At 42.4% G+C, this 27,708-nt stretch overlaps 1 protein-coding gene across 1 annotated transcript in view; it reads left to right on the plus strand.

Moving 5' to 3' along the window:
• Nucleotides 1-26,316, plus strand: part of LOC142497488 (sulfotransferase 2B1-like) — a 52,529-nt gene extending 26,213 nt beyond the window's left edge. The window contains 3 exon segments of the mRNA XM_075605337.1: nt 7,036-7,130; nt 24,855-25,035; nt 26,018-26,316. Coding sequence (XP_075461452.1) covers nt 7,036-7,130; nt 24,855-25,035; nt 26,018-26,130 — 389 coding nt within the window. The 3' untranslated portion in view covers nt 26,131-26,316.
• Nucleotides 26,317-27,708: the final 1,392 nt, after the last annotated feature.

Here is a 27,708-nt window from a genome sequence, read left to right on the forward strand (position 1 = left end):
AAATTCATGTTTTGATTTATGCCTGTTTTATGTGTTTCATAATGGCCAAATAATATATTATCCATATCTGGATAATAGTTATTTTGCACATTATTGTACTGTATGTGTTGGGGGGGGGGGTGGTGTATTGGCCCCAAGGGTATGTGGTTAGGCCTCCATTGTGGGTAGTGGGTGAGGGTGGTTAGGCCTCACAGGGTGGGGGGGTAGTGTGGGAGGGTATGTAGGCCTCCCGAGTGGTGGGTGAGGGTGGGTTAACCCCTTAATGACTATAGCAGTTAATAACCGCTATGGTGATTAAGGGGTTAGGGGACATTACATTGGCTATTGTGATTGTTGTGCATGTTTTGCAGCACCGGAGAGGCATGGGCAGAATGAAGATGCGGATGAAGACGGCCTTCATCATGGGTGCCTGTAAAACGTAAGTGTACAATGTTTTTATTGTATTTATTGTCATTTATATGTATTTTAAAAGGGCAAATGCATTATTATCCATATGTGGATAATAGTAATTTTGCATATTACAGTACTGTATGTGTTAGGGGGCAGGGGGGATGCGTGTTGTTTATTGGGGGCAATTGTCCCCAATAAACATGCTAATGTGCCTTAACCCCTTCATTGCCTTAGCGGCTATCCGCTAAGGTAATGAAGCTGCATTAATGTATTTTTATTAATAGTGTGCGTGAGCAGGGGGTCCCCTGAGCTGAACCGCATTGATTTCTGCCTCAAAGACCCCCTGCTTCCCGAGTTACAGGCCCCGTTTGGGGCATCGGTGCCAGTGCGGACGCCATCTTTATAGAGCCACGTCGCGTCTTGGACACTATAAAGATGGCGGCGGCACAGGCACCGTATAGCCGCTACAGTAATGAATTATTGTTTATTGTTATGTGTGTTTTAATACTAGTGTAGATGTGCAGGGGGTCTCCTGAGCTGAACCGCATTGGTTTCAGGTCCGAGGACCCCCTACGTCAGGAGACATAGGCCCCTTTATGGGGTGCCGGTATCCCCTGCAGAATGTAAATAACCCGGTCACGTGACGTGGGAGCTTTAAACTGCAGGGGATACCGGCACCCCATAACAGGGCCTATATCTCCTGAAGTAGAGGGTCCTCGGACCTGAAACCAATGCGGTTCAGCTCAGGAGACCCCCTGCTCATGTACACTATTATTAAAATGTATTTATTTAGTGTACGATCGCCTGTAACAGTCTTGCATGGAGATGGCAAATCTCCATGCAAATGTTACATGCGGCTTTTTTTTCTATCAGCTAGCGAACGGAAAGGTTCATAACGCTAGCATGGGGGAAAAAAAAGCAACACGTACGCTGTGGCTGTTCTGAGCTATTTTGAGCAGGTATGTTAAAAAATGGCCTCAAGGCCTTAGTGCATCGCGTCCCCGGCTTCACTTTTTAACGAACCTGCTTTTTAGCCAAATCAGAACGCAAAGCCATTGAGCTTAGTACATAGCCCCCATAGATTCACTACCTGGTGGCCTCCCTTGAGCAGCAATGACTTCAACTAAGTGTTTCTTGTAACTGCTGGTCAATCTCTCACATCGGTTTTGAGGAATTTTGGGCCATTCCTCCTTATAGAACTGCATGAACTCAGTAACATTTAAGGGCTTCCTTGCATGAACAGCTCGCTTCAGGTCCTGCCACAACATTTCAATGAGGTTTAGGTTTGGACTTTGACTAGGCCAAATGTGGAATTTCTTCTTCTGCATCCATTCTTTTATACATATGCGTGTATGTTTAGGATCACTGTCTTGCTGCATGACCCACTTTCGGGTTCAGCTTCAGCTCACGGACGGGTGATCTGGAATTCTCCTCTAGAATATTTTTATACAATGCAGAAAAAAAACATTTCTCATTGAATAGCTTTGACCCGTCTGTCTAGAAAAGATAGTTCCAGAAGTCACGTGGATCATCTATGTACTCTTTGGCTAACTTCAGTCGGGCAACAATGTTCTTTTAAGAGAGCAGTGATTTTCTCCTTGCTATCCTTCCATGAACACTATTCTTGTTCAGTCTTTTTCTTATAGTTCATTAATGAACTATCACATTAGTCACAGTGACAGTGCCCTGCAGATCCATGTATATTACTCTGGGGTTTCTTGTGAATTCCCGGGTGATTTTCCAATTTGTTCTTGGAGAGATGTTAATAGGATGACCGCTCCTGTTTGGAGTTTCAATGGTCTTGAACTTTCTCCATTGTAGACTATCTGTCTGACAGTGGATTGATGAAGCCCCAAATCCTTAGAAATGGTTTTGTAATCCTTTCTAGACTGATGAGCATCAGTAACTGCTTTTCTGAGGTCCTCTGAGATTTCTTTTGATTGTGGCATGACGTGTTTCCACACAGCTGTATGGTGCAGACCAAACTCATAATGTTTCTGACCTTTATATAGGATGGGGCATCCCAGACTCATCTATGAAGACCTAGCTAATTATTTAAACACCTACATTCTAATTATCCCTCTTATTTTAACTGATAAAACCAGTATTTCACTTACTTTTACACATATCCTGACATTGTTTGTCTAAGTCATGCATCACTTTGTTTCCAAAGATATGGAATTGGTTATCATATACCCTATTGATATTTTAGAAAATATTGGTTTTGATTAAAGAAGGTTATCATGTAAAAACTTTGGAATTCCCATAATTATCATTGGGCTTCACACATTATTTCTCACTACTGTATATTGTTATTTTTGCATGCAGCGTTTAATCAGACAAGTTTACCCCCAAAAACCGTTTTTATGGCTTATCTTGTCTGGTATTATTATAAAGACAACACAAAAATTAAGTAGTGCTAAAGAGGATGTGAAATAACCCTAATAAATGATAAATTATAATAACATATTTAAAATATTAAAATAAATTAAAATTACCACAATTTAACCTAATAATATCTACAAACCATAACGTGATAGTGAAAAAAAAGGAAAATCCAAATTGAATGTTCCACTCAAACAAAAAATCCAGAGAGAAATATAGTTCCAATAGAAGATCCAGGGAGCATCTTTGCAGCTTTAAGGGGAGTGGTATAGCCAACCACTTTTGGAATCTATGAACAAAAAATCAAACAAAAGCGCAAGCTCCATAGCACGTAACTGAGTAAAAAATAAGGTACATTTATTATAAAAAATCAGCAACCCATAAGAATGTGCACTTACAGGATTTCAAACAGAACCTTTCGTGGGAGAGAAATCTCTATTGTGGTCATCTGCGGTGGTACGGTGAGTCCCAGGTTTGCAGAGTGGATGTAAACAGCCCAGGTTCACCATGAATTGGCAGCAAGATATAAAGGCATCCAATGTCTGCACGTCCTTTGCTCCCTCATACAATGATTGCTAACACTTGAAATTACCGCCAGCCGGAGCGCAGGGAAGCCAGGGACTCCAAATACACCAACACAAACGCGATGATGTCACAGCTCTACGCGTTTCGTCACACTGCGGTGACTTCGTCAGGAGTATGTGATTGTCAGGGACAGCAAGTAAAATAGGCTGGATCAAGTAAACCTATTTTCACATTGGTACTAAGTTTCACCACAAATCGTATAACTCTAAAATTACTATAAATATCAACATTACAATGAATAACAACAAAAAAACATCAATAATTATGGTGTTCACATCATACAATGAAAATAGCTAAAACTAAACAATTTAATTATGTATAAACTCAACTAACACAATGACATGTTAGAAAAAGCTGCCCCACTATCACCAATCTAAGTTTCATCAAATATGGAAAAAAAAAAATATATATACCAAATTGAAATTAAAACCTACACCTATAATTTTAGTTTCAAAAGATATTAATAAATCAATGTATTAATTAGAATATAATAATATGAATATATAAACAACCAAATACCACTACACCATATAAAAATGAATGATAGAAAAATCTAAATAAAATTGAAAAAATATTAAAATCAACCTATTGTTGTGTGATGAGAACAACATTCACAAAACAATCTTTACATTATACCTGTATGTACTAACAAAAATTATTAGATTAATAATTCACATAGTACATTAATTAACATAAATAATTACATATAATAACAACAATTGTTACATGAAAAACTAACTAAAATTATAAAAAGATAAAGGAAAAAACTGGATTAACTATTAAATAACACCTACTTTAAGGAAATATCATATAAAATAGAGGAACCCCCTCCAAAAACACAGAACCCCATCCTAGGATAGGGCGAGAGGAACCGAACTAGCAACCAGAGCAGAAAGGCAGAGAACAGCAAGGCAGGAAACTAAACCAGTGTGCTAGTATCCAAGCACTCATTAAGACCCCTGGGAGAAAGTGTACTGTACCAAGTGAGTATATCCAAAAAGACTCTCTCATACATAGTGTCTTAAATCTATCTCCCCCTAATAGGGTACTCAGAATACTCTCAATACCCATAATTACAAGTCCCTTGGGATCCTTTTGGTGTACTTGGGAAAAATGTCGAGGAACACTGTGTGCCAGCACTTCCTTAATGATGGAACGTCTGTGTTCCAGGAATCTGACACACAGTGCTCTTTTAGTGCGACCCACATATTGCAATTGACATGGACAAGATAAAACATACACTATATATGTGGAGAGACAGTTGATTTAACTTTTTAATGTATATTCAGACTTGTTGCTAAATGAAGAGAAAGTATCCGACAGATGCAGATGTCCACACATTAGACATCTAGATCTGCCACACCTAATGTTTCCAGACACTAACTGTGAACCACTATTCTCAACTGAAGTATCACTAAGTCTACTTGGGGCCAAGATGTTCTTGATATTTAGACCCTTGCGGAAGACCAGTGGTGCCACAGTGGACAACTGACTGCTGAGGTGCGGATATGAGAGCAACACTTTCCAGTGGCGATTGATAATTTGTCTAATTTTGTGGTAATAACCATTATATTTTGTAATAAACTTAACCCCACAGTTGTTTGTGTTGATATCTGCCAAAGGCATGGATTTTTTGCACTGTTTGAGCTTTGATTTAGCTAACAGATCCCCACGTTCAACCGACCTGACCTTCTTGAATGCCTCCTGCACCAGAGACATATCATACCCTTTTTGTTTGAAATTGTCGATGAGACGACTGGCTTGCAGTTCAAACACCTGGTCGGACGAGCAATTCCTTCTCAGTCTATTAAACTGACTGAGGGGGATATTGCTTAGCCATTTGGAATAATGTGCACTTTTTGCATGTATATAGCCATTGACCGCCACGTCCTTGTAATGCATCCGTGTCTGGATATTCAGATTCAAATCTACTGACAATTCCAAATCTAGAAAGACAATACTAGATGCATTAATCTGGTGGGTGAATCTGAGGCCCATATCAATGGAGTTAAAGTCGGTCAGTATCTGCTCGAGGTCACCCCCATCTCCGTCCCATATGATCAAGATGTCATCAATGTACCGGCCATAGAACACCAGACCCGCCCCAAGCCGTGCATTGGGCCAGATAAATCTGGATTCCCAATAACCCATAAAAAGGTTTGCATAGCTGGGGGCAAATGTGGTGCCCATGGCCGTACCACAGGTCTGGAGATGGAAGCTATCCCCGAACAGAAAATAATTGTGACCAAGGATAAAGCCGACAAGGGAGAGGATGAAATTAGATTGTGATACATGTAGATCTCCACCACCCCCCAAATTCTTATGGGTTGCTGATTTTTTAAATAAATGTACCTTATTTTTTACTCAGTTACGTGCCATGGTATTATTATAATATTATTTTTATGCTTGTATATTATTTTTGAACTTTTATGGGGTAATTCAATATGCTCTGAAGCGGACGATTTTTGGACGAAAGCTCCCACTGTCTTGTGGGTTTTCAGTTGATATTGGTCTGATAAGTTGCTTTGCAAGTATATTGAACTATCTGATTAGGCTCAATGAATTGAGTTCAGAGCTACAGAGAAGTGGCTTCACTTCATATTGAAAATCCTTCATCTGTTTTTTGCATAGAAGTGCTCTATGTCTTTTTCTTGTGTAACCTGCCCCCCCCCCCCCCCCACAACCTCCCCTACCTCACTTAGAAGCCAGTATCTGGGAAGGGAGCATGTTACTTCGCCGTTTGGTGCATCACCTGTTGGTTCGCAGGTTTGAGTGGTCTGCAGGGTGTTATGAGACTTACACAGGACTGGTTCACAGGACTCTGGCTCTTTCATGGTGTTTCAGCACCTCCAGTAGTGATGGCTCCACAGTGTAGGTGTTAGCACCCACCTCTACACACATACCTTCTCTCAGCCCAGGGACTGACACCATAGGCCGAAGTATAATGGCAGGATCTTTAATCGCAGCATACATCTTACACAGCTTAGCAGCACAGTTTCCTGCATACAACACAGGACTTCTGTATGGTGCTTACCTCCACTGCTTCAGGTGGTCTTGACTAGCCAGTCAATTGAACATGCTTACCCCGCAATGGGGAAGACTCACAGTTCCCACCTGCTTCATCCCTCCTTCACCATAGCCAGGGATCAGGCAGGGACTCTCCTTCATCCTTTCTCTCCCCTGGGTGAGAGGAAGACTCTTCTTGCACAACCTCACTCCAGCAGGAGCTGGAAAGGACTCCTCTACCTCCTCACTCCATGAGGAGCTGAGAGGAACTCCCACTAACTTTAGCCTACTCCCCTTAGAAACTTCCAGAAGGGGCGAGCTCATGGACTGTACCCACGTACAAGGGGCTGTAAACAGGCCATGAGTCACCATAGGCCTTCCTTCACTTTCTGGGGAAGCAGGAGGGGGGGGGGGGGTCAAGAGCCCACAGATTAAACTGCTAATGCCTGGATCTTAACAGGGCTTACAAAGCAGATACACAGGGTGGAGAGTAACAGGCACGGTTGGGACATACCCTGTTACACTTGCAACCTTGATGAATTGGTGCCGGTGCTTGGTTGATATTCATGGATACCTATATATGCCTTTTTATTTGCAATGCTTTTGTTACTTGTGGAATTATATATTTGCATGGTGACTTTTTTTCATTTCTTCCTGGGGTTTTTTCAGTTCTGTATGGCTCTTGGTTTGACCATATCAAAGGGTGGATGCAAATGAAGGACAACAGGAATGTTTTCTTCATCACATATGAGGAACTCCAGCAGGTAAACGCAGGGAAATGCTTAACAAGAAAGGTTTTTTTTTTTCTTAATGAATAGTTTACTGTCTGGTTATTGCAGAGGTTGTATTAGTGGTTTTATTTAAACATCTATTGTGCCATATTTACTAAGAAGTGCCATTCCATAAGACACCTTACAGCCCATTAACTTGAACGTGCCATAAGGGGCCATTTTTACTAAGACATGCTGAAATATGTCTTATGGACTAGCACATTCTTCTCTTTTCTCTCTACACACTCTCGCTAGGTGACCTTATCACATCTCCTGGGTTCAAATATCACCTCTGATGACACACACATTTACTTTACAACCCCGGGCCTTACACCTGCTGTACAGACCAAAGTTTCTGAATGTCTGTCCGCTATATCATCCTGGATGGCCATCCGTTGACTCAAACTTAACATGTCAAAAACGGAGCTCCTCATGCTTCTTCCCAAACCTGGCCCAGTTACCTCCTTCTACATTACTGTTGGCAGCACTATCATACACCCAGTATCACAAGCACGCTGCCTAGGGTCACATTGTACTTCTCCACATTCTCCTCTCACATTCAACATGTAGCTAAAACCTGTTGTTTTTTTCTTCTGCAATATTGCAATTGCAATATTCTCTGTCGATCTACTGCTAAAACCCAGACACAGGCCCTCATTCTCTACCGTCTCGACTATTGTAACCTCCTGCTGTCTGGCCTTCCTGCCTCTCACCTGTCTCCCCTACAATCTATCCTAAACTCTGCTGCCAGAATCACTTTACTCTTTCCTAATCTGCCTTAGCGTATATCTCCTGCTGAAATCCCTCTCCTGGCTTCCTATCAAATCCTGTATCACACACACAATTCTCCTCTTCACTTTTAAGGCTATTCTGCCCCTGCTTACATCTCAGCCCTAATTTCTCGCTATACAACATTGCGTGCTGCTCAAGGATGTCTTCTCTCTACCCCTTTTGTATCTAAAAGCCTGTCCCACCTTAAACCTCTCACTCACTGCCCCACACCTCTGGAATGCCCTTCCCCTCAATATTCCTCTAGCACCCGTTCTATTCATCTTTAAAACCTCTTAAAACCCACCTCCTTAACGAAACATATGGGTAGCTCCGTGGCTGATACTATACATTTCATACATCGATCTTGGCCCCTTGCAGGTGCACTTACCAGAACACTGTCTGTGCCATATTTCCTACTGTCTCTGTACGTTCTTCCTACTTACCAATTCGATTGTAAGCTCTTCGGGACAGGGACTCCTTTTCCTAATGTTACTTTTATGTCAAGTGCTTATTTCCATGTAGGTGTTATTTGTATTATTTGTTATTTATATTATTATGTTACATATATTACTGCTGTGAAGCATTATGTACATTAAGGGCACTATATAAATCAAGATATACATGCATACATAGTTTGTATAACACATTGAATCAATTGTACTAACTTTAGGATAGATATTATAAGCAGAATCACATGGAGCATGCCTTTTGAGGAGATAGGTGGACACCAGTAAAGGTAAAGATCTTACTACATATAAGACAGTAAATTTAACCTGCTCTGTTCAGTTTGTTTCCCAAGTAGCTTTATACTCACGTGTTTGCCTTGCAAACAGCTACAGTTACCTGTTGCATCACCTTCTCATTGGTAATTTATCTATACTGAAGCATAGCAAAGTGTGAAACTCCGGTACATTTTGGGCCATACTAGCTTTTGAGCCACCTCAAAAACAAATTTGTTTGTATTTTATAGACTCCACTATTTATGCCAGATCTGATGGACAGAAAAGAGATATACTTGTGTGAGACTTGGGATGCACATCCAGGGTATACGCCATAATGTACAGGGAAATCTTAGAAAATGTATGTTCTTGTTAAAATATAGAGCAGTACAGAACAGGAGCGCAGCTCTCAAGAGATAATAAAAAAATAAATAACGCAAAATAGTGCAAAATAGTATATCACAAAGATTGAAATGCATAGGGCACGTTGCATCCCTGTTAAGCCACAGAGGAGATTGCCCAGCCAGAATTTTCATCCCCTGACTGTGACCGGAGAAAGGAATTTACGGATTCCACGTGAAAGACGGTCGAGCAGGGGAGCTGGGATTTTGTACCCATGTTGCACTCTGGCACTCTCTAGACCAGGGGTGCGCAAACTGGGGGGTGCGAGATTCCTTGCAGGAGGCGTGGGTTTACAGAGGCCCCACATGCTTTCTGAAGGCACTACAAATTAAATGCCGGGGAAGGGCGAAGGCCTCTGTAAGCTTCACTAGCTTTGGCTCAGACGGCTTCTGGCGACACAGTCACAAATGACAACTTGTTGGCTACCTGCTTATCAGTTGCTGTACTCAGGAGGAATACCTCAGGGTATCTGGTGGCATAATCGACTATCACCAGAATAAACCTGTGTCCCTTTGCAGAGGGTTCTAGAGATTCTACCAGGTCTACAGCAAACCCCTCAAAGGGAACCGAGACCAAGTGAGAAGGAATCAAGGGGGTCGATTTTTGTCCCTTCGATCTGGTCAAGTGGGATTCAGGACATGCCTCACATAATTTGGCGTTGATTATGCATCCCTGGCCAATAGAACCGTGGAGAAATACAGTACAGCCAACGGTTGGTGACTACCCCAAGGGAAAGTATTGTAAGGGTGAACACGGCTTTAACAAAACACCTTAGGAACCAAGATTTGCCTTGTGACCTCCCCTGTTTGTGTATGATTGTTCCCCAAATACAAAATATAATTTAACAATTCGAAACAAGGGAAAACCATTACACCTTGGGCATGGTCATTGATTTTAACCACCTTTTCCTACTGACTATCAAGGATCAGATCTTCCCTCTGCCTCTGGCAAAAAAACAGGAAAAGACAGCTTGGGTAAATCTCCAGATCCTGACATGCATATTAGTATAGCCTGGCCTTCGGCGGCTATGTATTCTTCTGAGCCTTTCCTCTGTCAGTCCTGTTAGAACAGGCAGTGGAAAGGTTAATTCCTCAGTTGGTCTGTTTTGCTTTTCAGCTCTGAGTATGTAGCAATATTCAGGGGCAGACCTAAGCAAGATTTGAATGTGTTAATCCAAAGGGTGGATAGGGGTTGGAACACCCCCTGATGTGTGTGTGAGCCAATCGGTATCGGTAGTTGTAATGATTCAAAGCTAGATACACTCCCTGAGGATATTCAAATTGAGACATATTCCCAAATTCAGTTAGTGATCAGTTAGTCTAGATAGAGAGCTGAGAGAGATAAGAAGCCAAGAAGAGGTCTCCCCACTTGCCCCCTGGGTAAGAAGGGGGGAATTCAAGCTGCCATGAGCAGAGAGGCAGAGATTACTCCATGCCTGTGATATCATGCTGTATGCTGTCTGCACACCTATGCTGAATAAAGATCCACAGAAAAGAAGCTGCTGTGTGTGTCCCTGTTCCCGTGTCTGGAGAATGGAGTGTCAGTGGGGGTCTCTCCTCTGGAGACCCCAGGGGATCCCTGCTGGCTGGAGGCACTGTGCACCCTGAGAGAACAAGGTAACCTGTCCCACCCCACACCTCCTGTCCCTGTCCTGGGTTCTCCCCACAACACCGCGGACCACTCAGCCCTCCTGTTTACCAGCAGGTCACAGCACCAAGACCACTCAGTGACCAGAAGGAGTGTACCCCCCAATCTCATGTTGGGTGGGGTACCATAGAATGGTTACATTTGGAGGCACTGCTGAGAGTGAGGGGGACAGGGAACTCTGGGGATTACGCCTATGACCCCTGTGCACCCCATCTAAGAAAAGGGAGACAGGTCCCTGATGCTTCACCAGGGAGCTGACGGTCCCTTAATGGCACTGCAGTTGGGGCGGCTGACCTGAGGCTATACCAGGGAAGAGTGATGACCATTCTGCACCCACAACGAAGAAAGAGGTAACGGGGAAGGGACTACATGGGAAATGTCTGTAGGTCCCTGAGCACCCAGCAGTAAGAGTTACTGCCGTCCCTGTGCGAGGCGTTCCCTGATGCTACCCCAGGGTGCGTGATACTCAAAGATTTCAGGGACAGAAATGTATTTGTGGCTCCTGAATGCAAACGTAGACCCCACTGTGCTGGACTATGTTCAATCTGGCGTTTCCTGCTCCTACAGGGATGTCATGTATTTTGTGCTCTCAAAATGGCGGCTCCAGCTCCTCTGGGGGCCGCATGGACTCTCTTTGTGCTCAAAATGGCGTTTCCTGCCTTACCAGGGAAGCCATGTGCTGTTCTGCAAGGATTTCTGCATTTTGCAAGCTTGTGCTGATCTTCAGCTTGCAAGAAAGTGCGGGAACTGTTCAAACCCCTCCCCCTTTGCTTGCTCTGGATTGGACTATCCTATCTACCAGGGGGAGGAGCTAAGTGTGTTCCACGGAGCAACAGGAAGTGAGGAGCCAGATGCACTTCCACTTCAAACACTGGTGGTTGTGTCTGCCAGGCTGCTTTGCTTGCTTCACTATGAGAGACTGGGCTTGTCTGCTGAGAAGCCTGTCAGCAGCACAGAGGCTGATGACATCACTGAGGTCTCTACCATTACCTCCACCATACCAGAGTATGCTGTGGAGCTGTCAGTTCCAGTAACTGTTGCTGGTGCCTTCCGTCTGACCCACGCTGCCAGCGTGGGTGCTACACCACAGAGGTATCGGCCGATGCCTCCCACATACCCGATGCTGCTGGGATCCGCCCTGCTACTCATGGCGGTGAGCTGCATATCCTGTCTACAGATCCCCGCTGGGATCAAGCCCAGAAAGCTGCGCAGCTGTATCTGCGGCGTCAGCAGGAGAAGTGCCGGCCGGCACCACCCCTGATGACTGCATCGATTCTACTGTCACTACTCTGCCACCGGGGAGCTAAGATGGCCGCCGAGTCGCCCGGCCAGGTGAGCTCCAGAGAGATCCAGGCCGCTCCGGTGAGTAATACCCTTCCGGTTGATCCTTTCCTCCTGACATGCAGGGAGTGGAAGAAGTCCCGGGAGGCCCTTCAGGCCCAGGCGCTGGCTGAAGCCCGCTGCTGTAAGAGCATAGGGAGGGGCAAAATGAACTTGACCCAGGACTGTGCCATTGCTCCTCCCGGGGAGAATTCCCTGAACATGCCCCCTAGAGACTTTGGTGCTGGCCCCTTGTCACCGGAGGCCCCAGTCCCTGAGTCATCTGCCCCTTCTGCCCTGCATTCCCCATCCAACACCAGTCCCAAGGTGCGATCCTTGACCCCCAGGCCCTCTTCACCTGGAAGCCCCGTGGCTCCCTATGGACAATATGATGTTATGTCTGTTTTGCCTGATATGCAATTGGAAGGGTCTCCGCATTGGGGGGATTGTGATGATGAGGGGATGAGTTCAATGCAATCTGATAATGTATTGTCTCCTGTCAGGGAGGAGGCAGAAGGAACCCCTATGTGGGAAGGTCCTATATGTTGGGTGCTGCCGGGTACTGCTACTGACCGCAGTTTAGTGAAATTTAGTAGAGCAGCCCGAGTAATAGTTCATAGGTTCAGAAAGATGGGATTTGAGTTCCCATATCTCCATGAGAAATTGATGAGAACTGTGGAAATTCATTGCTTAGAGTGGGTGAAAGAAGCCATAATTGCCCACCTTGGGACTTATGAAAAGGATTGAGCATATGTGGATCTGGACAGAGCTCCCCAGTTATTAAAACTATGTATGGTTGGGAGAGATATTCACATAGACCGAGTGGAATATATTTCTGAGTATGGGACACGAAAGTGCTATTCAGTAAAGGTACCTGATGATACTGGTAGAATGGTCAGGAAGCCTGACCCTGTTCATTACTATTAATGCTTTAATAACAGCTGTGGTAGCAGAATTGTTCTATTCAGTCCTGTTTTGCAATGTATCTGTGTAATGCAGTGTATGCCGTTATGTTATGCTGGAATGTATAGGAGGTAATGCTTTTCAGCTCATGTAAATTCACAGGTGTTGCACAGTATGGTAAGGGTTCTACCTACTGTAGTCCAAGCCGGGACGGTTGGAGTTTTACCAGAGGGAGTATATAGCCTGGCCTTCGGCAGCTATGTATTCTTCTGGGCCTTTCCTCTGTCAGTACTGTTAGAACAGGCAGTGGAAAGGTTAATTCCTCCAGTTGGTCTGTTTTGCTTTTCAGCTCTGAGTATGTAGCAATATTCAGGGGCAGACCTAACCAACATTTGAATGTGTTAATCCAAAGGGTGGATATGGGTTGGAACACCCCCTTATGTGTGTATGAGCCAATCGGTATCCAGCTTTGAGTTGTAATGATTCAAAGCTAGAGACACTCCCTGAGGATATTCAAATTGAGATATATTCCCAAATTCAGTTAGTGATCAGTTAGTCTAGAGAGAGAGCTGAGAGAGATAAGAAGCCAAGAAGAGGTCTCCCCCTCTTGCCCCCTGGGTAAGAAGGGGGGGAATTCAAACTGCCATGAGCAGAGAGGCAGAGATTATTCCATGCCTATGATATCATGCTGTATGCTGTCTGCACACCTATGCTGAATAAAGATCCACAGAAAAGAAGCTGCTGTGTGTCCCCCTGTTCCTGTGTCTGGAGAATGGAGTGTCAGTGGGGTCTCTCTTCTGGAGACCCCAGGGGATCCCTGCTGGCTGGAGGCACTGTGCACCCTGAGAGAACAAGGTAACCTATCCCACCCCACACCTCCTGTCCCTGTCCTGGGTTCTCCCCACAACACCGCAGACCACTCAGCCCTCCTGTTTACCAGCAGGTCACAGCACCAAGACCACTCAGTGACCAGAAGGAGTGTACCCCCCAATCTCATGTCGGGTGGGGTACCATAGAAGGGTTACATTAGTATTGTTACTTGGACTCCCAGATATTTTTAACCAATCTTGTTTGTCACAGCATCTTTACTTCCAAGATTTCAGAACCTGGTGTCTACTGGGGAATATCTCAGCAGAAAAGGGGAAGAGTTACCCAGGCTTCTCCTGTATCAGAGAAGGAGAAGCCTCCAGGGAGGGGGGCAGTAAACTGAAGAAATAGGGCCAGTCTCAGCCAAGAAAACAGTCAGGGAGCGACTCCTACTTCTAGCCTGGCTACCTGACCCCTTACCTGTAGCAGGATGTTGGCAGTCGGGTACCATTATGTATTGTCATGTATACATTCTATGATTCACTGTGAGAACATGGAGAGGGCTCTCTCACAAGAGGCTGACGTGGATACTTCTCAGCTGGACAGGAGACTGGAGACCAGGATTCAAGTGAGTCCGGTGTGTGGCATCCTCTGAAGTTCTCATCTTTTGGTGATGAGCTGACATCATGAAGTAGACGAGGGTCTTGGCGGGGACCAGCGTCAGGACCCCTCTGCTGCTGGAACGGCTGATCCCTTCATGTGGCATGGTGGTCGCAAGTGGATGGGTTGTAGTTTACATACTGATCTGGTCTCCCTGTTTGCGCGTCAGCTGGTGGAGTCTGGGCTGTTGGGTCCAGGACACTCTCCTCGGCCCCAAGGAAGTTTTCCATGAGCTGAACGGCCAGAGTTAGTGTTTTGGCAGCAGGGCGTTTTACCTAGGAGCGTGCGGGAGGTGTTATCACCTATAGGAATCGCTCCAGAATGACTTGTTTGAGAATCGCCTCCTTGATGCGCTGCTTGGGCAGTATCCACTGAGTACACAAGTCCAGTAAGTGCTTAGAGGTGTATTTCAAGTTTCGGAACATCTGCCGGTAGGTTTCTGGAGTCAGGCCTAAGCGATCCAGAATGGCTGATTTTACCTGCTTATAGTCCATAGTCTGATCTACAGGTAACTCTGATTTGTGAAAAAACAAATGAGGAGCGGTCCCACTGAGTATCTAAATCTGCAGCGAAGCTTGGCTGTTTAAAGGAAACCCCCCCTGGGAGTGACGCCCTGCTAGCTGAGGAGTGCAGGAAACAATTCAGCCCCAGAACCATTGCAGAGGCTCCTGCAGAGAAAAGACAAGCATCAGACCTTCCTGTTAACAGCTACTGAGCGGTAACAAGTGTGGTATACACTAAATGCACCAATTTTATCAATTTGATGTACGCAGATATATTACCTATTAATTATTAATTACATATTAATACTTGCTTCACTATTTGGCGTTGTGCGCGGTTTTCTTTTTGTTTCCAACTCTGATTTGTGGCCTGGGCTTCTCCTATGAGGAGCGGGGCCAAAGCGGTGACCCAGCAATCTGCGGACCAGCCCTGGGCCTCGACAACCCTTTCAAAGTTTTTACAGGAAAATCTCTGGGTCTTCATTTTTCTTAGGAAGTCTATTCAAACAGTCCACAAAGCACAGTCTTTATGCAAAAAAGGGGTTCTGTGATTCCAGTAACCGCATGGACCTTCAGGGTTACTGTGCAGGCACAGACTGCAGCTGGTTCCAGGCCTTTAAACCCTGCTAATGATGCAGCTGAGAGCTGGCTAATTACTTCAGGCTGAGATTTATGTGTAACCAGCTAAGCGCTGGATTCAGCAGCTATACATGCAAAGTATGAGGCAGTGAAACTACCCTGTCACGGGCCTTGAAATATGTGAGTGCATCTGACACTGGTATACTGTTTTTTTCAATCTTTGTTATATACTATGTTGCACAATGTTGTGTTATTTCCTTTATTCATATATCTCGAGTGCTGTTCTCCTGGTCTACTCTTTTTTTGTTTTTTCTAACCCTGTCGAAGGGTCCATCTGGGGAAGCACCTCATATTATTATGGATTACTGTATATATATTGTACTTACCCCCCTTTTTTTCACTTTAAACACATGCTTTATGTACTATAAATACATAAGGTGTGGCTCCTCCTTCCCAGGTTTTAAGCCTGCCCCTCCCCACTTCCCAAGTTAGTAGGTCCTTTCATTCTACTGAAAAAGCAAAATGTGTGGTGCTCTAAACAAAAGCCTATATCAAAAAATCACATGACTTGATTGAAGCATCCTGGTATAATACCCCCCAATGGAGGAAATGGGATATACCCCAGACAATGTAGATAACAGCTCCAGATATAACTCCAATATGTGACCGACTAGTGGACTAGGATCCCCACAAGCACTGTAGTAAGGGACCTCACATTAATGTGATCCAACATATAACATCGGAATGGAGAATGTCCAGATAAAGAAATAATAACTCACTCAGAGTAGGCTTGTCATCGTTGTCTTCACTGTAGGTGTGTCTTCCTCCACTGATGGGGGGTGTGCATCCGTTTTTTCAATGGTCCTAGATATGTGCAGATAGAAAAAAGCAGGCACCAGCAACACCGGATCAACAAAAAATTAAGGAATTCAAATGAGAGCTAGTTCCCATAAAGAGGTAATTTAATAGATTCTACAAGAAAAAATACAACAGCATTATGGGGTACAGATCCCCCCCACCAACGCGTTTCGAGCGCAAGCTCTTTTTCAAGGTGACTTAGGGTACTCACCTTGCCGTTTTTGTAGTCCCCGGGAGCGCGCCAAACTTCATTGCCGGTCACTTCCTGAAACTCTCTGGAACGACGTCGGCTTGATGACGTCAGCGCGCGACAGGGGGAGTACAAAAAAAACCATACAAAACTTGACAACTTTATTAACAATGCTAAATGGACATTTCTAATGTTAAAAATAGCGACGAAAGTACCATGCATGCCTCATATTTAGTCAAAGATGCTAAAAACAAATACAAATAGGGAAGAAATAAAAAGAAATAGCAAACTATAAAATGCATATTTCTATTAAAAAAACTAAATAAGACATGCCTACACAAACGGATGAATCGTTTGATAAATGTTTGTATATATTCCTGATCATAGATGGAGGTAATGTAACCATAATTTACAAAACACATGCACAATCTTAATCCGTTTGACTGAGGAAAAAGTATAGTGTGTTATATTTGGAAGCGACTTTTTTGGTGGTGTGGTCAATATTAATGATGTATCCTAAGGCTTTTAAGTCAAGAGTGTAATAACTAATAATGATTACACTCCTATTGAGGATAATGACTATCTCCCTATTAATAGGTTGGATCATAATAGACCATCACACAGGGTGAATACCTGTAGAATGGATACAAGGATTTAAACATATGAAAATATTTACAACAAATTAATTGTAACATCATTGGGTACCAGTGAGGGAAAATAGATTGGGGAATCTGATTTTTGTTATACCTGAAAAGTTGCATACAAAGGTTAATCATAATTACTAAAAGACACAACATATCTCATCATGAATCGGTGTAACAGAGATAAATGCAAAAAAAGATAATGCAAAAAAAGTTAATGCAAAAAAGTTAATGCAAAAAAGGTGTCAGGTCCCAGTCAGAGTTCAGGCCGCAGGGAATTCTAGTGTTCAATGTAAATATCCAATAAAGCTCTCGCTTGTCTAGAAGTGCTACCCTGTTGCCGCCTCTGACTGGCATAGGTACATGCTCTATCCCCATATAGGTAAGGGCATCAATGCTACCCTTTGTACAGTTGGTAAAATGTGATGATACTGGGTGACTAAGATCTTATTTTTTAATGAGTCCCATATGTTCCCTAATGCGTACCTTCAGGGCGCGTGTGGTTCAGCCCACATATTGTTTTCCACATCCGCAGTTGAAGATATAAACTACGAATGTGGTATTGCAGTTGATGAAGGACGCAACCGGGAATTCACGACCAGTGACAAATGACCTGAATGATGAGTTAGAGAACATATATTTACATGATATACATTTCAAACATTTAAAGCTTCCCTTGGGTAATTGATTGGAAATTTTAGATTCGCTTGAAAAAAGACTAGGGGAAACTGAGTTAGCGATAGTTTTGGCCCTTTTGAATACGAACTGTGGACCCTCTACAAACACACGTTTCAGAAGGGGATCTCCTGAGAGTATATCCCAATGTTTTTTGATTATATGTTTTATCTGACTTACTTGAGTATTGTATTGTGTGATAAACAGGGGTTGACTGTCACCCCTACTCTTCTGATTGAGAGGTATATTTCTTTGTTTATGTAGCAATTCTTCCCTGGTAAGGTTATTTACTTCTTCCCATGTAGTCATCAAGTCTACAGATGAGTAACCTCTGTCTTTAAACCTTAAGAGGAGTTCTTTTGCCTGTTTTATAAAATCCTCATTATTGGAACAGATCCTTTTAAGTCTAATTAGTTGTCCCTTTGGTATGTTCTTCAAAAGGGGTTTGGGATGACAGCTGTCAGCTCTGAGTAAGGTGTTGCGTGAGTTGGGTTTTCTATATACATCTGAACTGATGACCATGTTAATATCTATAAATAATAACAAGTCCAGAAAGTGTATGTGATGAAAATTATACATATAAGTGAAGTGTAAGTTATAATTGTTGTTATTCAAATAGTTGATAAACAATAAAAGTGAATCTACATCCCCGTGCCAAATAAAAATGAGATCATCTATATAACATTTGTACATCGTCATAAATTGTCGAAAGGGGTTTCTATCGCCAAACACGTGGATGGACTCCCACCAACCTAGGAACAGGTTTGCGTAGGAGGGGGCAAAACTTGTGCCCATTGCGGTGCCACATGTTTGGAGATAGAAAGCCCCATCAAACATAAAATAATTGTGAGTGAGGAGAAAGTGAATGCAATTCATAATGAACGTGCTTTGAACCAGTGACAAGGTGGAGTGCTCAACGCCATCCCCTGTTGGTGGTCGATGATTGTATACAGGGATGAAATATCCATCGTGACCCATATAAAACCATTCTGCCATACAACAGTATCGAGCTGTTCCAGGAGGTCACTACTGTCTCTTGTGTAGGAGGGAAGTTGTCTTACAAAACTTTGTAGGTAGTGATCTACATATCTGGAAACACCATCTCCCAAAGATCCAATACTAGAGACAATTGGCCTCCCAGGTGGGGAGACCAATGTCTTATGGATCTTTGGGAGATGGTGAAAAATGGGGATTGTGGGGTAGGGTTTGAATAAAAATTCTAGTTCTTTGTGGTCTAAAACCCCTACGTGAGAGCCGTCGTCTAAGAGTGACCTAAGTTGTTTGATGAATAGTGAAGTAGGGTTTTCCTTCAGCATGGTGTATGAAACTCCATCATTCAATTGCCGCAAGGCCTCTTTTTGGTATTGGTCTCTACTCTGGACTACTATGGCCCCCCCTTTGTCAGCCCCTTTAATCACCAGGGAATTGTTACTCTTAAGAGATGATAGGGCCTCTCTTTCTGGATGAGAGAGATTATGGAATCTGCTCCGCAAGGGTGACACCTCGAAGGTGTATCCCCTGGAGAGCAGAGCCAGATCCCTCTCAACCAGTTTCTCGAACGTGGTCAGGTAGTGTCCCTTCATGTGAGAGGGAAAAAATGAAGATTTGTTTTTTAGGCCAGAATTGAAGCTACCCGAGATGTTATTGGGGTCTATCTCATCCAGTGTCTGATTTTCTTCCAACAGAGAATTTAAATCAGTTGTACAACAAATTTCATTAAATGTAAGCTTGGTGTGTAAACCGCCCCCTGTAGAATCTGTTTGTTCATCTGACATTAACTCATTATTTTCAAAGATAGGAACAGATACATCAGAGTTCTTACTCTCAAAGAAACGTTTTAAGGTAAGTTTCCGCACATATTTATGCAGATCAATGGTGGTGTCGAAGGGTTTAAATTTCGAATCAGGAGCAAACTTTAGTCCTTTGTTGAGAACCGAAATTTCTAATTCTGATAATGGGGTGCCTGACAAGTTAATGACTCCCGTATCATCTATTAAAAGTTCTTTTTCCTCTTTTGAGGATTTTTGGTGTCTTTTCTTTCTGCTCCGTCTTGTCCGTCTGAACCCCGCCGGTTTTTTGACATCCCAAAGAAAGTCTTACTTTCATATGCTCGTTCTCTGTTGGAGTCTGGATTAGACTGGTTAGTACCTCTGGATCCACCACGATTGTCCTGCCGCTGTTCTCACTCGTCACCTTCCCTGTATGTGGATGTTGTGGCAGCTGAAAGAGTCTCAAAATCAGAGAGGTCAGATTCCCCACTTGTTGAGTGGAAGGAGATATTTTTCTTTAAGATTGACTTTTGTTGTTTGTGTTGTTTATTTGGATTTGGTTTCTGTGGAGTAGAGGCATTAAATATTTTGACAGGAATAGGCTTTTTCCAGAAGTAAACCTGGTTCCGAATATAGTCCTGTTTGTCTCTCTCAAACTTTAGCTGTTTTTTGGCCATAACTTCCTTTTCCATAGTTTCTATGTTTTCTGATAGTTTCTGATCTAAATCATTAAACCCATCCATAGTGATGTATTGGCGTAGCTCAGTTTGCAAAACTTGTATTTCTTTATCCAAATTAACCTTTTCTTTAGTTTTGACCTCCACAATTTAATCCATTAGTTTAAAGGAGCAACAGTTTAAAGTCTCCTTCCAATCAGATTCAAAGTCCGCACTGACAAAACCAAACGTAGGGGATTTCTTTATGCGTAATCCTCTTGGGATTCTTTTTGTTTGTTGGTAATTTTGTATTGCAATAATATCCCACCATGTACGTATATTGTTTGTTAATAATTTTTCTAATTTAGTAAATTGTATTTTTAAATCAGATACATCATCACAGTTTGGTTCCAACGTATTATCAAATACTTGTTCTGCTCTACGTGTTTGTCTAGAATTATCTGAGCAGCAAAAAGCATACTGTACTGGATTTTCACCCTCAGTGTCGCTTCCAGTATTGTTAGAATCCATAATTAAAAATGAATTTATTGAAAAATAGTATAAAAATAATGGGAACAGCAATCTCTTAATGAATTCCGTGTGTGTTATAAACAAGGCTTAAATGAGCAACCTCACATCCAAAATACACACTGAAAAAGCAAAATGTGTGGTGCAGGAAGTGACCGGCAATGAAGTTTGGCGCGCTCCTTGGGACTACAAAAATGGCAAGGTGAGTACCCTAAGTCACCTTGAAAAAGAGCTTGCGCTCGAAACGCGTTGGTGGGGGAGATCTGTACCCCATAATGCTGTTGTATTTTTTCTTGTAGAATCCATTAAATTACCTCTTTATGGGAACTAGCTCTCATTTGAATTCCTTAATTTTTTGTTGATCCGGTGTTGCTGGTGCCTGCTTTTTTCTATCTGCACCTTTCATTCTACTGGATTTAGATCCAATGTGGTCTTTCTCCCTTCTAATAGAGGTAAATGAGAATTTTAATCCTAATAGAGGTATATTAGTATTTTATCTGGTAGTGTTAGGACCTGTGAACTGGGCCTGCCTTGTCGTGGCTCACAGGCTTACATTGCTTTGGCCAAAGGGTTAAACTAAATTACCCTTTTTCAAGAGAATATATAAGTATTTTACTGTGTATTTTTGTCATGTTGGATGTAGCATTGGGCTTCTCTGTTGCTTATTGTATACATTTGCCACGCTCAATAGCTCTCCTTTATGACACTTATATACATATATATTTTGTGAGGGCTCAGGGGTTCCTAAAATGAGCTTGCTGGGGTTCTGTGTGTTGTTTGTACTATAAATACAGTAAGTTGCGCTGAGACTGTTCTATCTAGTTTAAATATGAATATTTTATTTTACTTCCATCAGCCAAAATAACAAACGTTTACTTGCTACAACCAACTTGTTTAGATTATTTATGCAAATATTTTCATACATATCTAGATTCATGAAAAGTTGACTTGTGGGCATTTTTGGAGCCAGTATGATATTGGGTATTTCTATCTGTATAAAATTTAGGGGCCTATTCACTAAACTTTTATAACGGGAGTGCATTGCCGAGCGATTTTGCATGTTCTTATCGCACTATAAAAAAAGTGTGTCAAAACGGTATTCACTAAGAAAAATCACACATTTTTTAAATTTCGGTAAAAAATGCAAAATCGCACTACATGTTTTATTTTGTTTTTTTTCAATTGTTATTGCACTTAAACTGTTTGCATAAAATGCAGCCTGGAAGAGCTGCACAGAGAGCTGTATCTCCATGCACAGCTCTTACAGGTGATCATGCAGTTTTCATATACATTTTAATAACAGAGTATTGTAGCAGGGGGTCTCCTGAGCAGAACAGCATTAATTTCAGCCTCAGGGACCCCTGCTTCCCGAGTTACAGGCCCCGGTATGGGGCTAGCCACAAAGGCAATGAAGATGTTAAGCCCGAATACCTGCTTTATTGGGGGCAGAGGGGGTGGGTGAATGTGGGTACTTGTCCCACGGTGGATGGTTAGGCCTACCAGGAAGGTTGCTGGAGGAGTTAACCCCTTCATTACCATAGCAGTGGTTAGTAACCACTATAGTAATGAAGGGGTTAACCCCTAGTAGGCCTAAGCACCCACCCTGGTCCAAGTACCCCCATTCACCCACCCCCTTTGCCCCCAATAAACATTTAAATACAACACTACTACCCACCCCTCTACTCCACCCTCCCCCCTCCCCTACAACACATACAGTAAATTAATGGGCAAAATTACTATTATCCAGATCTGGGTAACAGCGCATTTTCCCATTAAAAATACAACATTAGCCAGCCAGCTTAAAGTAAATTAAATTAAATTTCTACTTACACCTGCCAGGATGAAGGCCATCCTCCTGGAGGTCTTCCTCCCCGTCCTCCATGGGCAGCGACATTACAATAAAAAAACAAACTAATGGCAACTAACCCCTTAATCACCTTAGTGATTAGTAACCGCTATAGTAATTAAGGGTTAACCCCCCCATCCCCACTACCCACCAGGGATGCCTAACCACCCTCCCGGGGGCAAATACCCACACCCCCCCACACCCATTGATTACCACAGTGGTAAGTCATTCCCCCAATATGGGCATGGATTGTCACTATGGCAATGAATGGGCAACCTAAAAAACACAGCCACAAAGTAAAACACATTACATTTAAAAAGACAAGCATTTCACAATCAAACCATTGATTGTAACTGTGGTAAGCCATGCCCAGAATATGGGCATGGATTGCCACACTGACAATGAATGGGCAAGCAAAAAAAAAATGCAATACATTACAATTAAATTAAAACAAACATTTGCAACAATAAATAAATGCATTGCTTGTCACTGTGCTTACCTATACCCTGAAAGGGGCATAGATATGCACATTGGCAGTCAATGGGCAACCTAAAAAAAAATACACAATTAAATAAAAGCCAATCAATGTGTTTCTTACCTTTGCTATCTTCACCCTCCGAATTCTACTCAGTCAGCAACTCTTGACCCACGACGCAATGCTCCCCAAACAACCGATGCGCAGAAGTCCATGATCATATGCTGAAGAGACGTATCAGTAAATTATTTTCTTCTTTCTTTGTAATTCAATGGAGGCGGATGTTATCCCGTCGTCTTCTTGGGCTCAAATTAGACAGGACGGGCCTTATATAAGGCCTGTGACATCACATTTGAGTATCAAATAGTACACCCCCCAATCCGATTGGTTGGTGTACCATATGAAACACAGAAGAAATGGGGGAGCACAGTATGAGGGATAATGCAATTGGATGGCAGGTAGTAATGCCTCCTAGTTGGTATCATGGGGGGGGGGGGGTGTTAACCCCTTAATTACTATAGCGGTTGATTAAGGTGATAAGGGTTAGTGGCCAGTAGGTTTTTTTAATTGTAATGTTGCTGCCCATGGAGGACAAGGAGGATGAGGATGGCCTTCATCCTGGCAGAGGTAAGTAGAACTTTAAATTACTTTATGCTGGCTAGCTAATGTTGTATTTTTAATGGGCAAATGCGCTATTGGCCATATTTGGATATTAGGAATTTTGCCCATTACAGTGTATATTGGGGTTGGGGGGGGGGTTGTATTTATTTTTATGTATTGCACTGTAATGTTTTTTTGAATGGGGCAAAGAACTATTAGCTTGGCTAGTAGCACGTTTACCCATTCCGAAGTAGTGTTCTTGGTACAGGGGGTGGGTGAAGGTGGTAGTTGCCCCATGGTGGTGTTTAGGCCTTGCGGGAGGGTAGCGCGAGGGGTTAACCCATTCATTATGGAGTTAACTTTGACTGCCACTCTCCCGCAAGACCTAAACACCCACCCTGGGGCAACTTAAAGCTTCACCTACCCCCTGTATCAACAACAAGGAATTGCCTGCTATTTAACTTTTTTATTACCTAAGTGATTAGCCGCTAAGGTAATGAAACTGGCTGTAATTTTAGCTTTACTGCACTGGATTGATACCGGAGGACCTATCGCACTACTTATAGTAATACTTATAGTACTAATAGTTGTAGTACTACAAAAAGCTGTTTTAGTGCGATATTGCCCTGTTATCGGAGCTTTGTGAATAACTACACATACAATATCGCACTAAAAGGGCACTTATAGTGCTATAATGCACTTACCGAAGTTTAGTGAGTAGGCCCCTTAGGCTGCAAATTGTAGTGTACTTTACATTGTCATATTTTCTGTCTCTCACTTTCAAGATATGCATTTAATTTCCATAGACTTAGTGGTTAGAAGTGTATTTACTGAATATTTATGGATGTTGATTATTTATCATGTTCCTCCCGCAGCCTTGAGTATAATATGTGCACAAAAAATTAAGTTTTTGTGTTTGTTTTTTTAACAATATGAAAACTTAAAATAATTATATATTTTATTGTATTAAATATTTTGCTTGTGGGTGAATGAGCAAGTTTACATTACTAATGGTACCATAGCAATACAAACATTTTAATTTTTTTTCAGTTTTGTTGATAGTACTGTATAAAAAGCAAATTCTCACACATTTTGTAATATGCAAGTAATATCACCTCTGTGCTATGTAAATGTATAATGGATACGTGCTCTACTTGCTTGGTCTTCTGCAGGACCTGCGAGGTAGTGTGGTGAAAATCTGTGAATTCCTGGGAAAGGAATTAGATGATGCAGCAATTGATTTGGTTGTGAAACATTCCTCATTTAAAGCCATGAAGGAAAACAAGATGTCCAACTACAGTCTTCTAACAGAAGACTTTATAGACCATACAAAAGGTTCAATGATGCGCAAAGGTAATTAATATACTTATTGTACATTATCTTTATGTTTAATTTGCAGCCCAGTAATTTATTCAGATATGATAGTTGTAAGAAATTGGCAGAAAATGTAGTGTAATTATATGACTATATCTATTTGGAAGTCTCTTGTTGGTGTTGCACTATAATTCGCATCATTCCTAAAGCTAAAGCATTTCTGGGTAGAATGTCCTGTTAGTGTTCCAAGGGAGATAAACAATTGGTTCCTTTGAACTGATTTAATAGCAAATATCATGTGTGCATGTGCAAATAATGAAGCAAGATTTGGTAAACAAGTTTATTTAAGTTAACTTTTACCTTTTTTGTTTCGCATCCAATTAAATAGAGGTTAAAGGCCTTTGTTGGAGTGAGTGACATTACAGGTTGAGTGGGGCATATATAGTATTTTTGTTTACAACTGCGATCACTTAATATTGCTCAAGCATGGGAGCTTGCAAAACAGGACTGAAAGCAGCATTACTTGCACCACTTTTTAAAATTTGTTTAATATATGCAGCATTTGATTACCTTTAAAGAAAATGAATTATCTAAGACGCCAATCGATCTGCTCTCCTGTGATCAAACAACAAATATCCTGCTCCCTGGGTTCATGTAATGGCCGACACTGAATCGGTCCTTCAGTTAGTAGAATGCCTCAAATACAATGTAACCTTATATTTCTACAGTAACATTGTCTTTTGTTACAGCTTGCAGCTCAGAAAGAGGGTATGTTCAGTTAAAGTTCATAAAAAATAGCATTGATATGATTTTTTGATTTTTTTTAATGCAGGAAATATTATTTAATATTAAAGAACTGATTTATTTAAAAAAAAATAATAAAAAAACACACTTGTAGGATATTGAATGTTTTGTTTCTCCCGTAAACTGAAAATTTATTTTTTTCCCCTGTTCCTTTCAATTGTATATTTTATATGATCATGGTCTCCAGACTTTCACATCATTTTCATATTTCTTGCAGGAATCTCTGGAGACTGGAAGAACAATTTCACTGTAGCCCAGAGTGAGTATTTCGACAGAGTTTATCAAGAGAAGATGAAAGATCTGAATATACATTTTTTCTGGGAAGGCTAACACCAACCACCTGTCCAGTGATTTTTGGAGCTTGTCAGCTAAATAAAAAATGTACAGTATACTGAATACTGTGTTGGTTGCAATAAACATTTGATCATTTCAGTGCCAATGTTATATTAATTCTCTCCCATTTTATACAATTTAAAAATAATCATGTTTATGGAATGGAAAGTTTGTACAGAATAAAGATGGACCATATGAGCTGAATTAATTTGGTGACTTGAGACATGAAAAACAATATGAGTATCTACTTATAATGTATTAGTGTGTGTGTGTACCCGACGACAGGGGGGAGAGCCTGGAGAAGTGTCCCGGGCCCAGTGGCAGTGGGGCCCCGGAGGGTGCAGGGGCCCAGCCGACGCCGGCAGCCAAGCGGCCACCGGGCCCGACTCTCCCAAGCTGGTGAGGGTCTCCTGCTAGGCCTGCCTTTTTCCCGCACCATACTTTTCTCTCAGGCCTGCCCAGAAGTCGGGCCCAACTTTCGGAACACGCTAGCGACAGAGAGATGTCTAGCATTTTCTCTCTAGAACAGCACTAACACTTTACTCTGTATATCTCTTTTCATATCCTGGACGAAATTCGCGCCCCTATCGTTTTTTCACTGTTTGTAATTTGGACTGGGATTGAGTCCTACTCAGGGAGCTGCATTTTTATCTAAGGACAGTATTAATTTTGATTATCACCTTCACCTTGAGTAGTGTTATTGGCGCTTGCACTTTTCTTCACTGTAGCATTGTAGAGTGGCAGGCCTTCCAGGAGGCCCGGCATGGAAGAGAGGCTTCCAGCAGCAGCTTGGAGAGCCGGGGAACCAAAGGCCTGAGACTTTTCACAAGGTAAGTGTGTAGTGTATTTATTTGGTGGGGGGTGCAGTGTTGTATTTGGGGGGTACTGTTGTAGGTGTTCGGGCGGGTTGTGTTGTATGTTTGGGGATGGGGGGTATGTTGTATGTGTTTTTGGGGGGTATTATTGTGGGGGGATTGTATGGGGATTGTGAGGGTTTTCTACGGGAGGATTGTATGGGGATTGGGAGGGAGTGTGGGTGTGTGTTGGTGGTTAAAGCTGAGTCAATGTAACTCAACTTTTTTTATGCCTGTGCTGTAAATTTGTGGCTGAATTGCTGCCTGTTCTTGGAAAGGTTCCATTTAAAAAGAAGTTTAATTAAAGTTTGATATGGGTTTAGATTAAACATGGAATATTATTCCCAGTCAGGCTACATCTTGGTAATAAAGAAAAGCAACAAACCGTGTAACAGCTCTAAGAGCACGTGTATTAAATGCCAGGCAGGGCAAAATCAATAATAAATAATGAATGGAGTTGACACCGGTATGAGGAAAAAAGGACTGATTAACAGGTCAAGCAAGAGAGGGCTGTATGCTAAATGGAACAAGAGGTACCTACTCAGTCCCAAGCCCTGGCCAAGTTGTGCCCGGTGTGGAGTCCACGCGACTCACCAGATCACCGCTCTGCTCGACTTGCTTGCTGCTCCGGTCCTGACGCTGTGAATGCGGAAGCGTCTCCCTCAGTGTCTGCGGCTGCATCCGCATCCGGTGGTGAACGCTGATCCCGTCACGTGACAGC

Source organism: Ascaphus truei, chromosome 6 (genome assembly GCF_040206685.1).
Source record: "Ascaphus truei isolate aAscTru1 chromosome 6, aAscTru1.hap1, whole genome shotgun sequence".
Classification (NCBI taxonomy): Eukaryota; Metazoa; Chordata; class Amphibia; order Anura; family Ascaphidae; genus Ascaphus; species Ascaphus truei.